Genomic DNA, 17502 nt, shown 5'->3' on the forward strand with positions numbered 1-17502 from the left:
CAATAACCCATTGTGCAGCTCTAGTGCGACGTAAGTAAAATACCTACCTCTCCAATAGTTATTTTCATAATAACAAAATCAAGGTCATGTTCATTTTATTTTATATTTTATAACCGTCGTTGAACAGCCGTCCCAACTTTATGGGTTTACGACTACTAATGTTCAAATCCGTTGCCTTGTCATTTTGAACCCAATCCAGAAGACAAGGGAACTCCTAGATCGAGTATTGGGAGAAATTTGCTTTCGTGGAGGACTTTTTGATGGAGCTAACCCGCATTTGCGTTACATAGAGAGAAAGACCACGCAAAACCTCCCACGGTTGGCCTGACAGCAAGGGGGCTCTAACCTATGATTCGTCTACCACTGAGGATATTTCACGTCAGCACTGTGGTCGGTGCCAGCCGGATGCGGAATTCGTATCGACTGGGATTCGAACGCCGTTCGCCTCATTGGAAGGCGAACGCTCTATTCCCTGAGCCATCGCGGCTCAGGTCGTGTTCATTCCATTAAGTCAAAATCCTTAAAAACCAATTTTACTTTTATAATAATCTCATTTCTTTTACACAATATTCTCCAAAACGAGAGAGAGAGCGCCGAGGCTTCAAAATAAATAAATAAATAAACCGGCGACAGAAGAAGACACTGAAGAGAGAAAACATAATCAGGGGAATAGATATTCAGTGCACGGGGTGGAGGGATGAAAGAGAGTGGGTATGCAGGCGCAAGAGGCGACGCACACATCCGAATGAAAAGCCCTGAAACTAGGAGAGGCGATCGAAAACTCGGGACGGGCCGAGTCACATCTCGCTTTTCTTCCGCCGCTACAAACACACTACCACTAGAGTCGGCCACGTGTTTCTTTACAGGATACCTGCGATCTTTCCCACGTGCGCAATCATTTGTCGAATTCCATCAATTTCGTTGTACGATCATTTTTGATTGGCATCGTATACGTGTTGTTTTTAATGAAATAATCATCGAAATTTATATTTTTCTTATATTTGTGAAACTGGTAAGAATATAAATTTTGTATTTACTTCATTTGAACGTGAATTAGATGTGTTATAAAAATATTCTCTGTTACCTTATCAAGTTATGGATCAAATTCAGTGAAATTGAAATAAAAAATAGTTCGTATATTATATAGCTCACATATTCTTTGATTATGAATCTAATCTTTTTTGATATGTTGATGGTTTTCCTTTAACTTTATGAATAAGGCAGAATATTCGAAATTTAAATGTATCCAAAATTAGAATTTGAAGAAAAAAAATTTGATTTGGAAGAATAACGTGATTAAAATGGATGATCAAAGATAATGATAAGTGAATAACGTGATGATAGCGTGCGTGCAATGTAAATATAAAAAATCATAATTGAATTACGCATGATGAAGGCATGTGAGAAATGTAAATATCAAAAGAATAATACGGTGACATGTAACAGCAATAAGTATAGCTGAATAGTAAAATGTAAATATGAAAAGAGACCTGATTGATTATTGAATAACGATATGCAAATTGCACTGGCATAAATTGGTATGATTAATTTAAAGTAAAACTAACTAAACAGGAAGAAAAAAAACATTCATAAAGGCGTTTCTGAATGCAGATGCATAAGAAAATTCATGTCCTAAGTGGGGAAAAAAAGGAAGATTTCAACTATAGAAAATAATTAGAACTGGCAGCTACGGATTCTGGACTCAGGGGGCACCGCCCCGGTGGGGCCGATGCCCTCCGTCACCATTCTCAACATATGTTTGGTCACCCTGGTGCAGCAGTGGCTTGCCAGTGTTGTTACCCAGGGGACCCCTTGGGGGGCATGCAACCTGCGGATGCCTATGGAAATATGCCCATGGACTTGCATGTATCAGCACAAGGTTACCATCCATATTATAGGTGAGTGATACATTTTGAATTTATTTAAATTATGAGTTTATTGATGAGTTTAATTTGTGTGTGACTTCCAGTAACGTGTTATATTACACGATTTCAAGTTTCTAATAAGGAAATTTATAGGTTCCAAATTCATATTTTGAAATGTATAACGTGTATAACTCGAGTATTTTGAATTTATAAGCTTATTTATAAATTCATTGATATAAAGTATGAAATCTTGAAAAGAAATTTATAAGTTTCGAGCTTAGTTTTAAAATGTATAACTTTAAACTTAAGTTCGAATGTTGGGGAAATATATTGACACAAAATTTATGGTATAAACGAACTTTTTTTAAACTTTTTTTTTAAATCAAGGAATACATAAATATACATGATTCTGATATATATTTCCTAGTAAATGCATGACACTTAAATATGTAGTGATATTATAATTTTGCTTGACAGTGCGGTTTAAAAATATTACGGTATGGACTTTTAGAAATCGAAATATTAGAAGTATAAAATGAATTTCAGAAGTGTTTATGAGTTTAGAAAGTGTTTTTAAATTGTAATTGAAATATAATGGAATATATAGAATATATAAAAGCTAATTGTGATTGAAATATAATTGTAATATCTCTAAGAGTATTAAGCTATTAATTAAATTTATTTATTTGAATCATATATGTTATTTTTTTCTTCACGTTAACGTTTTAAAAAAGTATATTTTGATTGAATAATATTTTTCAATCGAAATATAAGTATATTAGTTTATACAAAAATGTGTAAACTCATTTTTATATACATTCGCTTTCGAATTAAGAAATATTTTGGGAACGTCAATAATTTCAGAAATATTTAAAGATTGTGATTTCAGAAATTGTTAATATTTTATCCGATTTTATCTGATAATTAATATGATAATTAATAATTTTCAATTAGTCAAATTTAACAAAATCCGAAGTCAAATTTATCAAAAAAAGATTTGTAATTACAATATGTAATTAAAATATGAAACTTTTTAAGCAAGCTGAGTTTTAATATTAAAATGTTTATGTCGGGCTTGTTTTGAAACAGTGACACGTTTCAATTTACTGCTAAGTTATAAAATTTACTTTAACATCATTAGTTGCTTTTATTTTTTGCATTCATAAATGTGAAAATCAACGCAACGAAAAAAGAAGTAACCCACAGAGATCATGTTAGCACAAGTTCCAATTTTTAAAATTTATTCCCTCTAAAGTTTTGGAGGAATATTATTGATTACATTTGGAGTTCTCAAAAAGCTTTTTTCTCAAGAATATTGCTAATTTAGCATTAATAAGTGAAGCATTATAAATTATACATAAACGTGTAATATTAGGATACATTAATAAGTGTGTAATAAATGGGATATCTAGCTTGTAGAATAATATTTATGAATGTGCCTAAAACAATCTTAATTTTACTCATTTACAAAGATAGAAGAATGCATATGTTTAACTATAACTAAAGATTCAAGTGATATTTTATGTTTTCGTAAATATTTGTATTTTAAATGTAAATACAATTTTATATACATAAAAGTTGATGAAATAATTAATGAACTTAAAATATATTTAATAAAATTACTCTTGAATAAAGGCAATAGGCTAATTTAATATAGCTTGTATTCGTGAAATATATTAATTCGAAAATAACGATCTAACATATTCTATAATTATTCAAACTTTGAAATGTTTTGTCTAAAAATGGAGAATCATAGAAATTAGAAAATAAATCTTATTTGGCTTTTTTTTTACACTGGCAATGCTGAACAAAACTTTTTAATAACGTAACTCATAACTTTTGAAAAATGATGGTTATAATTTAAATACAATTTTATATACATGAAAAATGTTCATGAAATAAGTAATGAACTTAAAATATATTCTATAAAATTACTCTTGAATAATAGCAATAAAGCTAATTTAATATAATTTGTAATCGTGAAATATGCTTTTTCACAAATAAACAATCTAATATATTCTATTATTATTTAAACTTTGAAATGTTTTGTTTAGAAATAGAAAATTATAGCAGTTAAGAAATTATTCTTATCTGGACTTTTTTTAAACTTTTGTTTTTACACTGGCAATGCTTAAAACTTATTAATAAACGTATTTCATAACTTTTGAAAAATGATGGTATACAATGTATGTCAAAATAATATGAAAGATAATTAAGAACAACAGAAAAACACACAAGTAAAAAAGATTAACAATTTTTTAATTAACTTTTATTAATAATTAGAGTTAAACTAATTTTTGTTAAAGAACACAAAAAAAGATTTAGTATTTTAAATTTAAGTTTTTGTTTAATTTAAAAATAATTTTCCTTCATATAATGATTTGTACACTATATTGAGAAAGTTCAGATTCTTTTAAAATGTTATATCTGACATATATAATTTTTTTTTCTCAAAAAAAGTCAGTTATTCAAAAATTTTAATCCATAATTTTTAAATTCATAGCGAAGATCAGTAATGTTTTGAAAAAATTATTTCATTTTCTTTAAATTTATATATCTATATGGATATATCTTTTTAATAATTGCTAAAGTGATGTCATTTAAATTTTAATGTGATATATTTGTCCATTCCCGGCTATTGTTTAAGCATTAATACATTCTACAAAGATGTAAAACGCATTTTAGAAAATAAGGACAGGCTGACTTAGAAGATTAATTTGATATTTGCTAGTGTTGGCAACAATTTTAGTTTTAAAATATGTCACTCACCTAATTTCTGATCGAAATATAGATGTATTTATATACATGTATGTAAAGATGTATATATATCTTTAATATATAACAATGAATGCATTCATCTTGTTTTTCCAATATAAAATTACAGGATTAAATAATTGAATTGGGAGTCTTTATGTCTAAGTCTTTATGTCTTAAAAGATAATACCAGCGCATACTTTCTTAATATTTTAGTTTCAAATAAAATATGAGGTTTCTTTCCTTCTTTCTTTCTTTTCTTTTTTTTTTTTTTTTTGAATTTTTAAAAATATAAAAATTGTATTTATTCAGGTATACTTTAACACTAAATTTTGCAGTTTTCTTTAAACTTATACATTATCTTTCAACAAAATAAAGTTTATACACATAGTTTAATTATTAATCATTATTTCTTTTTCTCTTCTTATGAATAACAAAAATCTGATTTTTTTCTTTTACGATGTTTCATTTGAGTGGGCTTTCAAGAGAAAGAATCTACTATATAATTTTACAACAGAGAACACAAATAAAACAAAGTGAATTTTTACGCACACATATATATATATATATACACATCATATAGATTATATAGTTGTTTGTGGTATTTGTGGCAAGCTAAATATTTTTTTGCAACTTCTTACACTTTTTTATTCAAAGTTTTATATAAGAGTTTTATTAATAGTTTAGATGAATAATTATAATAGTAATGTACTTTTATCTCATTTACTAAACAGATTTATGTCTGTGTAGTTTGAAAAGTTCTCTTCTAGCGAAATAGCCAACAATTTTATAACACAACATTTTTCTTTTTTTTTTTGTGTAATGCAGTAAAAAAGCTGCTTTAAAAATTATAAGTAAAGGAGAAATATTTAAATGTATATTTTATATAATATTGTTGTAACGTAGTAATTTCCATGCATCACTAGTAATTTTGATTTAGGTGGCGGATATCAATGCTGTAATAAAAATTATTGCATAGATTTAAGGTGAAAAAAATTCGCTTTTGATGGATTTAAAAAAAAAAACCCCTCATAAAATACTAATTTAAGTTGTAATACATCAAAAGAAGAGGAAAAAAAATTCCCACATTCAAATAGTAAACTGTTTAATTCTTGTGAATTTTTTAAATTTTTAAGTTATACTCATTTTATAATTATAGTTATATAATTTTTTGAAAAATATAGTATATGAAATTTGGATGTAAAATTGAAAACTTAAAGAGATGAATGAGTTCAACTGAAATGATTTTAAATAATTTTTTTTATATAATTATTTTACATAATTTGAAATAATTCTTTTGATAGATGTTTATGAAGCTAGAAAAAGAGAGAGAAATTATTTTTTTCAGATTTTGATTGGTGCATTTAAAATAGAACGATTAAACCGCATTCAGTAGGAATTTTCCCTAAGTTTGTAAAAATCATGAATTGCAATTTACTTTTCTCTAAGATTTTAAATTTTCTTTATTGTTGTTTAATTCAGTGCTTGCACATCAAGAAGAGGATCACTGATACCCACACATGTGACTTATGATGTCAGCGTCAGATGATAGCTTATAAGCAAAATGGTGTGTTTAAGTTGAACTAAGTTTCTCTACATAAGTTAGAATGTTAATTAACGTGAAATTAATTAAATCCAGCGCCATATCACGCAATGAATTTAAGGAAATGTAATTCTTTCTTGTCTTCTACTAAACTTAGATTTAATATTTGTTTATGTATTTTATTCTAGCCTTGATATATATTTGTTTTATGTACCTGGCAAACTTCGAGTTGTAAATAGTTTATGCTCAACATAGTTTAGTGCCTGTCTTTGTGCTAAGTAGTAAATATATAGCGAAAGAATTGAAATCCTTGAAAGAATATAGAATGTGTCACTTAAGAGTATTGCTACTTGACAGGCTTGGCTTACTCTAAATAGAATGGGAAAAAAACTACTCTTTACGCAAACAAATGCCACGTTTCATCAACCAATCAGAATCGAGATTCACACACATCACTTGCAGGTATCCCATTTTTCGAAAGAAACATATAAATTATTCAGTTGTGCGAAAATTATAAATTGAATCAATCGAAAAATCAGCCTTTAAACGATTAACAGGCGTAAACTGTTAAACTATAAGCTTCCCAAAAATAGAAGAAATTTGGAGCGGGGTTCAAAGACTCTGTGTTATGGATATGAAACAGACTCAATGAAATCAATAGTTTAATAATTCAAAACATCAAATAAAGTGTAGTAAGCTACGTCAAATTTCTAATTAACTTTATTCTCTAATTTCGGGGTTCCGATTAATGAAAGTCGCTTATTTAGGGTTCCACAGCAGCAAAAAAAAAAAAAAAAAAAAAAAAGTTGGGACAGTTTTAATAGAAGGTATGGTTTTAAATTACTACGGAAAAGAAATAATTTAATAGTTATACTTAAAAAAAATGCGAAAAATTATTTGTTATTTATTCATACAAATAACTTTCACTTGTATAAGAAATTCTCGAGGAATAAATTACCCTTTACCAACCACAGAAGCGAAACAGAAAAGTTTCAGTTAGCGTGCAGAGTTCAAAATAAATCGGAAATCAACATATGACATATTCTATTACTTATAGGGTGAGGAAATAATTGGCGACCGATTATGGTCGGAAAAAGTTTCCTCGCGCACCATCATTAGATGCGGGGTGAGAATTGGTGTTGAAAATTTATCAAATTTGGGAGAAAACTTTGCATAAAATCTTTCTGATTCTACACGTAACATCTGTCTTTCTTCCCTTTGCATTTGTGATTTTGGCGAGTTTTTCGTCATAAATGATGGGTAACACGCCCAGTTTTGCTTTTTTATTTCTTTTTGGAGTTTGGCAAGAAATGAATTTCAAATAGATTTTACCAATTACACTTTCTGATTTGCTGTTCATTTTTCAGGAGCGTTAAATAATATACTTCTTCAGTGTATTGTTCTTTATTGATCGATGAGCCAGTTTTGATTTGGATTGTTATTAGTAACTGAAAACGGGCTTTGGAGAACATTTTAGATATTTGACTAGACGATAAATAATAAAATGGGGAGTTGAAAAAAAAATATTTATTTAAAGTATTTGTTCACTCTATATGTATTAAAAGTTAAAATTGAAAATTTTGAAACCGTGTCAAAATCCGCTTTCAAATTTATTTATTTTTTAGATTTTAAAATGGTTCTTCTTTCGACTTTGCTTTTTAATTTCTCATTTGAAAAGAAAATCAAAAAGCAAAGTGTTTTCAAACTTAACTCTCCATCTGATTCGTTAAATTTAAGACATTTAATTTTGTCCGATTTCAAATTAATTAAATCGGCTTATAAATTTTAGAACTTCATTTTAAAAATAAATTTTGTTCCTTTTTTTTTTGTTGACAAAGTGGCCCTTTTGATAATAATTATATTCAAAATAAAATTTAGCTAACAATTAAGCCAAATAGATACAAATGGCGATTTTATTAAGAAGTATATTAATAAAATCTAGAACCAGATGAAACCAAGAGGTCTTAAGTTGCTTTTTGAATAAAAAAAATAATTAAAATAAAATGAAGCAAAGAACCTTGTAAAGCAGACGCAAGTGGCGTTTTTAATAAATAGGATATCAAAAATAAAATTTTAATTTGTAAATTTTTTTTTCACAAATTAATTTTTTGACATAAAATTCTAACATGCCGTTAGTAATTAAGTAAAATAGATACAAATTTCTCTTACGAGGAAAATAACAGCAAAAATTCCGGCTCAGTTAAAACTTAATTTTAAAAAAAATCACCGAAATCACAAAATGTTAAAAATATGATCCAGATAGAATTTTTTTTATTTTTTATAGTTTTAGTTACATTTTACTTAATTATTAGCTACATGTAACAAATAAATCGTTTTTTAATGAGTTTTTACGAAATTCCATCGTAACTTACAATTTGTGATTATGGTGGCAATAACTAATTGAATAATTAGATTAAAATGTAATATGTTTAAATAAAATAATATACATTTTTTTTCAGTTTGGAGCTTTATCTACAAAATAATAAATTTCTCTGAGTCTCAAAATATTATAACTATGATTCAGGCAGGAAAAAAAGCTTATAATTTTGACATTTTTAATTACATTTTACTTAATTATTAGCTACATGTAACAATATTTTTTTCACGAGTTTTTATAAAATACTACGTTAAATTACAATTTGTGATAATGACGGCAATAAACAATTGAATAATTTAGATTTGAATGCAATAGGTTTAAATAAAATAATATCAAAAATTTATCACAACTTGGAATTTTATCTGAAAAATCGTAAATTTCTCTAAATCACAAATATTATACGTATGATTCAAGTAGGAAAAAATAACATATAATTTTCACATTTTTAATTACATTTTAATTAATTATTAGCTACATGCAACAATATTTTTTTATTAATGTTTATAAAATGCTATCGTAACTTATAATTTATAGTATAATTTGTTTCTCACATTTTTTATTACGTTTTCCTTAATTATTAGCTACATGCAAATATATTTCATGAGTTTTTATAAAATACTATCGTAACTTATAATTTATAATATAATTTTCCCACTTTCAAATACATTTTACTTAATTATTAGCTACATGTAACAATATTTTTTCACGAGTTTTTATAAAATACAATCGTAACTTATAATTTATACAATAATTTTCCCATTTTTAAATACATTTTATTTAATTATTAGCTTAATGCAACAATACTTTTTCGTGACTTGTTATTAAATACTATCATAACTTATAATTGATACTATAATTTTTTTCTCACATTTTTAATTACATTTTACTTAATTATTAGCTACAAGTAACTATATTTTTTCATGACATTTTTATAAAATGCTATCGTTACTTATAATTTATAATATAATTTTCCCATTTTCAAATACATTTTCCTTAATTAATAGCTACATGCAACTATATTTTTTCATGTCTTTTTGTAAAATACTATCCGAACTTATAATTTATACTATAATTTTCTCATTTTCAAATACATTTTACTTAATTATTAGCTACATCTAGCAATATCATGTAGCTTTCATGATGATATAAAATACTATCGTAACTTACAATTTATACCAATGACTGTAATAAATAATTGAATAAATATAATTAAATATAATTTAAATGATAATAACAAATGTTCATTAATATTTGAAATTTTATCTAACAAATCAATTTTTAAAATTCAGTAAAACCACAAAACTCAACAACTTTTATATAGAATATGCACTGTCGTTATAATTCCTATCCCACGAGTTTGTAAGTGGGCAGGTACAGATCCTGGTTTTAATTTTGCTCTGGAAAAGTTGAGGGAAGAGTATTTTGTGGGAGTTGGCGCAAGTGGCGCGTTTCCCACCGTCGAAAGGTGCTGAGATGGCAGAATTATGATAATTTCGGGAAAAGGTAGCAGGGCTCTAATGACCCAACACCACTCACATAGGCGGAATGTGAGAATATCATTTATCAATTCGAACCATTCCCGGCAATTGCAGGAACATTCACCAACACAGAATAAATTGATTCCCTCTCTCTTTCTCTTGAGGGGGGGGGGTTGTGCAGGTAAGACAACAGCATGGCTAGGGTTGCAGTAGTAAATTCATTGCTACGGAAGATTTGTTATGATACTTAAAGGAAATTTATCTTTCAATGATTGTCATAAACCATCATAGTTCGATTAAATAAGAATAAAGTATGTATTCTTTGAAAAGTTTTTGCCCCATCCCTTTCGAGAATCTTTGAAGAGATGAGAGCATATTTTAGCCATTCATGTTTTGGTTTTTAATACTAACTTGAAAGGAAATGTTATTGATATTTTTAAGAAAGTTATTTATTTACGTGTAGTTAAAGATGGGATTCAAACTGTTATCCCCAATCAGATGAGAGAGTAAAGGAGTATTATCAAGGTTTTGAAAACCTCGATAAAACCTAGCGTGCAATTTTGAACTCTATCTAGAACAAAGGAGACTGTTAAATCGAAAACAGGTTTTATGACTACATGGAAACCTAATGTGCATGCATATATTATATGTACATAATATATGCATGCACTGCTTTTTGCGGATATAATCGTGTGAGCTGATGAGGAGATTATATCTTTTCATTATTTTGCTTTCCGACTTCTTAATTTTTTTTGAATAAAAAATTTCTTTACGTTAAATGTCTTTAAAAATACATATATTTAATATTTTTTCTTCTTCTCTTTTCATTAATCTTTATTATATTATTTTTCATGTTTTTTTCCATATTTTTAACTTATTTTTTGAGTTTTATATACTTGCAGCTTATGCACAGTAAATAAAACTTATCATTTTTTAATTTTCTCTTTATCCTTTTAGTCTTCATTGTGTGCTTAATGTGCTAATATATATATATACACAATTCTGAGCTAATTGTGTCTGAGTCACATTGTGTGCTAATATATATATATATATATATATATATATATATATATATATATATATATATATATATATATATATATATATATATATATATATATATATATACTACTACTACTACTGTAGTATATTTTCATGTATTATGCTTCAATTAGCAATGGAGTCGAAGAAGCTCTAGGGAAAGAGCGTTTGCATTCCAATGTGGTGACCCGGTTCGAACTCCAGGGGTGACGGGTTCTGCCCTCAGTTCGTACCGATCACAGTGTTGACGTTAAATATCTTCAGCGGTAGACGGATCATGGGTTAGAGTCCCCTTGTCATCGCGCTAACCTTGATAGGTTTTCATGGTTTTCCTCTCCGTGTAACGCAAATGCGTCTATCAAAAAAGTATTCCTTAAAAAGAGTCCTCCACGAGGACTAGTTTGGACCAATGCTTGATCCAGCAGTTCCCCACTCTTCTGGGTTGGGGTCAAAATTACAAGTCTGCGGAGATGAACACTGATAGTCTTAAACTCAGAATTGTGTTGGCTGTTTAACGCTGGTTATAAAATAAATTAAAATTAGTAATACTCTGTTTAGGTGTTAATCTTATAAATTAAAAATATTTACAAAAATTATGAAATATTTCGTCTCAGTATACGGTTGCTTTTTTGTAAAATTCTGTTTAAAGAGTATCTTTTTTTTATGTTTAAATATCACAATATGATAACTGTTAAAATACTGACATTAGAATATAAGGGCATCAAATAAAAGTATCAAATAAATGTATTAAAAAGTATGAGAATAAAATATGAACCTTTTCGTAAACTTATAACTTTCTTCAATTCCTCTCTAAGTAAAACCAAAAGTATATCTGTATATATGTTTGCTAATAACTCGAAGACAAATGCACCGATTTTCCCTTTTTTTTTCTGTGTGCAGTTTGCAAATTTTTATGGTGTGTGTGGTTTGTAAACAATCGCTAAATTGTGGCGTCATGTAATTCGGATGCAATATCAAAAATGAGATACTGCATCCGAAATAGCATTCTTGGAATCCATTGTTACATATTATAAACGTTCCTTAACATATTTTGAACGGGTGCACTGAGTGGGCACAGCGTTTTTTTACAGTTACCTAATACTTTTTGTATCATTTTGCGATATTTTCAATCACTCTACGTTGAGTTGTTTGTATACAATCTTTAAAAAATTAAAAACTGTTTTTTTGTTTGTTTCAACATTGCGCTATCATAAAAACAGCATTATAGCAGCAAGTTTTAAAAAAAAATAGAAGACTGTGACATCTTGAAAAAAATGAAATACCTAATGAAAGCTAAGCTCGTAGCTTAAACGCTGAAGTAAAAAGGCTTGCTTGAAACAAATATGTAAGCTCGCAATTAATTTTATGAAGAAAATGCACGTATTAATTAAAGAAATACTAAATTTTACCGTCACATATAATTATAAAAAACATAAGTATAACGTGATAAGCTTATTCGTAAAAACGGCATTTCAATTTCTAGACGTTCAAAATTTTTAAACCCTAATGCTAAAACTTTGCCAAATGTTAATGATAGATACTGTCTTTTTAAGCACACATATTTAATTCTCTAACTGTATAATATTTGCTTTAAATGAAAATATCATATAATGTATAAGTATTATCTAATTTTTTAAAGGCGAGAGGTTAGGCACTAATAGAGGTTAGGCACTAATAGACCTAAATTATATGTTTATGTCAGGGATGGGCAAACTTTTTTTGGTCGAGGGCCAAAAATCGAAAAAAAAAGTTTGGTGGGCCAAGTAAAAACTTCTAAAATAAAAATTCTAACTTCTAAAATAAAATAAAGTCCATTTATCATTGAACGCATGGCACTCTGAATCAACTTTGCGTTTCTTAGTTGCCATTTTGGGGTTAAAAAAGTTTACAAGTAATTCAAAGAAACAGTAGCCATTTTATACATTTAATAATTTCACCATTCCTTGCAATGACGTTATATGTGTGCAATCTTTCCATAAATAATAAATAATGTCAGAACTCGCGCCGGCAGAAAAATCCACTCGTTGGAGCTTAAAATGCGCGGTCTGCCACATGTGAAGTACAACTTACCTATATTAAATTCCATATGTCTGCTCCTCGAGAAAGACAAACGCTCGTTAAAGCCAATCTACTATTCTATAAAGAACTTCTGCTTTCAACATTTTGCCAATTGAAGATGTCTGTGCTAACTATTTCCATCAATTTATGTTTTGTAGAACAAAAATAGGGAAAGTAAAAAGGTCATCAGTACTTTGATAAAAAAGAAAGAACAAAAGTAGCTTTAAACAAAGTAGACAAGAAAATGGATGTCTAACGTATATTGTTCATATTCGCCACGGATCGGCAAGTTAGGATTCGATCCGCGGGCCGGATAATACCTTCCGGCGGGCCACAGTTGGCCCGCGGGCAGCAGTTTACCCATCCCTGGTTTATGCAATCAGATTAAAGGCGTAGAAAAGTCAAGTCTCCAATCCTGGGTCTAAATATTATAAGAGAAGAATTTTTAGCATCAAAAAGTATTACGTTTAGACTTTTGATTGGATTACCATCAGCATTATACACAGAATTGGATATTATCACTATGGGGCCGTTCAAAAAGTACGTACATCCCGAAGGGGGGGGGGAGGGGATTTGCTATTATGTACGGTTTTGTACGATGGGGAGGGGGGGAGGTATTATATAAAGTACGTACTTTATAAACATACACCAAATTTAAATTTGACTTTATCCTACACCCTCCTTAAGTAAATATTTAATTTTATTTAAAACATAATTATTTTAATTTTTATGAAAAAGGGGGGTAGACTAATAAAATGTACGTACTCTAAGGGGGGGGGAGTAAGACCTTATGTACGGTAATGTACGAAGGGGGGGGGTAGGGGTTTAAAATTTCTCCATTTTTGTGTGCGTACTTTTTGAACGGCCCCTATCACAGAATCCTCTGCGTAATAATGTTTCAAAATCAAACAGCAGTCAAATTTTTTAAATCAATAATTAAAAGAACAAGTTATAAAAATTAATTTTTGGGGAAAAAATTATACAAATTTCGATAGTTTAACCATTATCTCATTTTCTTCAAACCATACGATTGATGATATGCCTTTCAATACTTTCGATTCGACAATTAAAGAGTTATCGCCATTTTCATATAAAATTGCTTCGATTGCCACCATTAACGGAAATAAATAGAATATTATCCACCATCACTACACCTATGCAATAATGTTTTGAAATCACACACCAGACAATCTTTCTTCCTCAATAATGAAAAGAACAAACGCTAAAAAAAAACATTTCTTCTGAGAAAATTTTAAAAAATTCCACACGGCAGTTTTATCAATATCTTACTTGCTTCAAGCCATATAATTAGTTTTATTGGAATGATTATCTATTTATTTTCGATTTGAATACGAAATACTTATTCTCTTATAAAATTGCCTCTATTACCGATAGCAATGTAAACAGAATATTTTTGAGTAGTTTATCAAATACTCTACTTAAAACTATTTCGTCTCTTTTATCGAAGGAGGTACATTTATTTTGAGTATAAACTTCTTTTTAATTTAGTTTTTTTCCTGGCAAAAATCGTTCTCAAGGTGGTAGAAGAAAGGTGTGGGGAGGTATCGAGAAGCGAATGATTACATAATACGTCACGTACACCAGCCAACCCGAATTAGAGAGTTCTTCTGCTCCTTTACCCTAGTTAATGTCCCGACGCATGCCCGGGTGTTTCTTTTTAATTCATTTTTGTTTATTTACTCTCGCCTGTTTCAGTCAGTAGCCTGAAAATGCAATTACTGCTCCATAAAAATACTTAATTGCTCGGGAAAAATTCCCCCTTTTCCTTCTTTTTTATCCGCTTTTTGCTTCGAAATCAAATAAAGAAAAGATGGCCGAGTAAAAACACATACACTTCTTAACAGTGACGCTTGCCTATCTAAAATGTTAATAAGATGGTTTTGGAGTCTTTGTATATGTGTATGTGTGTGCATATTTTTTTTATATTTTACTTACTCTGTTAAATTATTTGCGGTATTTAGATTTCGGATTTTTTTTTTTACTTTTTCCTTTCCCAAGTCCTTCTTTTCCATTCGTTTTGCTAAGAGGCTAAAAGCGACCTAACTTCTTTAAAATGCAAAACGAGTTTTGCTCAGATTACGTAATTATGCGATGTCTTTTTTTCCCTGTTTTCTGCTATTTACTATTCTTTTTTTTTTCTCACTCGCCTTTTCTGGTAGCTGGGCTTTGGTAAGAGCTTTAAGGAAGCCCTAGACAAGTTTAATTAAAAAGTTATTTTTTTATAATAACAAAAAATATTTATCTCTGTTTCTATTTAATTTATTTGTTTTTGTCCGAACATGAAAAAAATTTCATTTTTGTGGCTATATTGTGCAGATGTTCATTATAGTGAAAATAATAATACTCAGACCCATGTCCGAGAGTTCGTGGGTTCGAACCCCACCCGCCGAAGACTCCCCGTGTAGTAAATGGTGACTGATGCACGTTAAATCTGTCGTGCCGCAAAGTCCTCCATGTTCCCATAACAAATCAATACCTCTGGGGGTACTGGATTGGAGATCGATCATTCTCTGATTCAGGTCAAAATTACGATCTGTGGATGAATGAATGGATGTATGACTGGGTTCGCCCTATAAACGTGTGTGACGTATGGTGTGGTAGAAGTCGAATTCTTGGCCGTAGATGGCGCCACTGGAAAATAAGAACAATCGCACCCCTCCACCTAAACAGGAATACGAAAGCAAACAAGCAAGCAATAATACTCATAAATACTTTCTGAACCAATAAAATTGATAACTTGATAATGGGATACCTGCAAGTGACGTAGTGTGGGTATCTCGATCCTGATTGGTTATTGAAAGGTGGCCTTTGTTTACGTCAGCAACTGTTTTTTCCATTCAGTTTCGAGTTAGTCCACCAAGTATCAATTCTCTTAAGTGACACGTTCTAAATTCTTTCACGAAGATTATTTCTTAAATATTTTAAGTTTTTTACTATATATTTACACAGAGACTTAACACAAAGACGCGAAGCCATGTGGAACACAAAGAAATTAATTATGCATCAAAGTTGCCAGATACATAAAACAAAAATATATCACGGATACAACAAAATACATAAACAAATAATAAATCTAAGTTAAGTAAAAGAAGTAGACGATAAAGAATTATATTTTAACTAATTCGATGCGTGATAGGGATCTGTATTTAATTAAACTTTTCGTTAATTAACATTCTAACTTACGTAGAAAAACTTAGCTGAACTTTAATACGCCTTTTTGCTGATAAAGATTGTGACGTCATTGGTCACGTGTATGGGAAGTCTTCTTTTTGAAGTGCAAGTACTAAATTAAAAAAAATAACACTTCACTATATAAAGAGAAAATAATTTTCTGATTAAAAATATAAGTAAATATTGAACAGTATTATTAACCATAAGAACTTTTAAAACCATTCCATTACTTGAGGAATCAATTTTGTCGCAATATTTTAAATTTTCAGTATCATTATATTCCCAGGTAAAATTTTGTATGATATACATCTGTGGCTTAGTTAATTGTATCTCGGTGCAAAAAAAATGCAATTAATTTGAAAATCAGGAAAATCTCCTTCATTGCGTTAGAAAATATTCTTGCGTGGCATTTTAAATTTTCAGTATTATTTTATTTCTATGAAAATTCTTATAACTATGGTTTAATGTAAAATCAACTTATGTCAATAAGTTGGTAAGATGTAATCAGGTAAAGTTTTTCCTACGGTCCGACCTGTACGAGAACTTCGCCGGACACTTGATCCGTGTTCATTTGGTCAATATAGTTACGGAGATAAATCACTTTGAATCGGGAAAAGACTTAAACGTTACACATTTGTTAAGGTCACGTCAGGCTTTCATTTCTTCCTACATTAGAAATGGTTATTATACTATAATGTTGCTAGTTTGCTTATACTTTATAACTAGTTTACTTGTACTTTTATTTTTGTAAGCTTATGTTTTGTTCCAGTAGTAAAAAGATGTTGCCCAGTGTTTTATGGTAAAATTTAACGCTTACATCAGTTTGTTTAATCAAATTACTTATTGTAATTTTTGCATTCAACCATATGTTATAATGTTGAATGCAAAAACGTAAAAAGCCGAAAAAAGAAAAAAAAATATATCTGGGGTATTTGCTCGCATTAGGCATGAAAACAAATGCCAAAACTTAAAGACCTTACACAATAGAAAGATTAAAAGAAATGGTTTAGACAGTAGATTGATTGTAATAGGAGATATTTAAGAAAAAAAATGGCTGCAGGCGCCGTTCAGGAATATAGAGGCCAGATCGCTGATAGTTGGGCTGGACGCATATTAACAACTCTGGCATGTGTGGACCTTAGCAACACCTGCTGAATCACTGTTCAGCTTGTTTTTCCGTTTTTCTTATCTAGA

At 29.2% G+C, this 17502-nt stretch overlaps 1 protein-coding gene across 2 annotated transcripts in view; it reads left to right on the forward strand.

Moving 5' to 3' along the window:
* The first annotated feature begins 735 nt into the window (after positions 1 to 735).
* LOC107455153 (protein trachealess) overlaps positions 736 to 17502 on the forward strand; it is a 370741-nt gene continuing 353974 nt past the window's right edge. Inside the window, exon 1 of one of the 2 annotated variants that reach the window (XM_043046105.3) lies at positions 736 to 1898. In XM_043046105.3, coding sequence (XP_042902039.1) covers positions 1756 to 1898 — 143 coding nt within the window. In that variant the 5' untranslated portion in view covers positions 736 to 1755. The remainder of the gene's footprint in view (positions 1899 to 17502) is intronic. The other variant, XM_087169341.1, reaches the window with a different exon arrangement.

Source organism: Parasteatoda tepidariorum, chromosome 8 (genome assembly GCF_982258835.1).
Source record: "Parasteatoda tepidariorum strain Cologne lab strain chromosome 8, Ptep-v5.0, whole genome shotgun sequence".
NCBI lineage: Eukaryota > Metazoa > Arthropoda > Arachnida > Araneae > Theridiidae > Parasteatoda > Parasteatoda tepidariorum.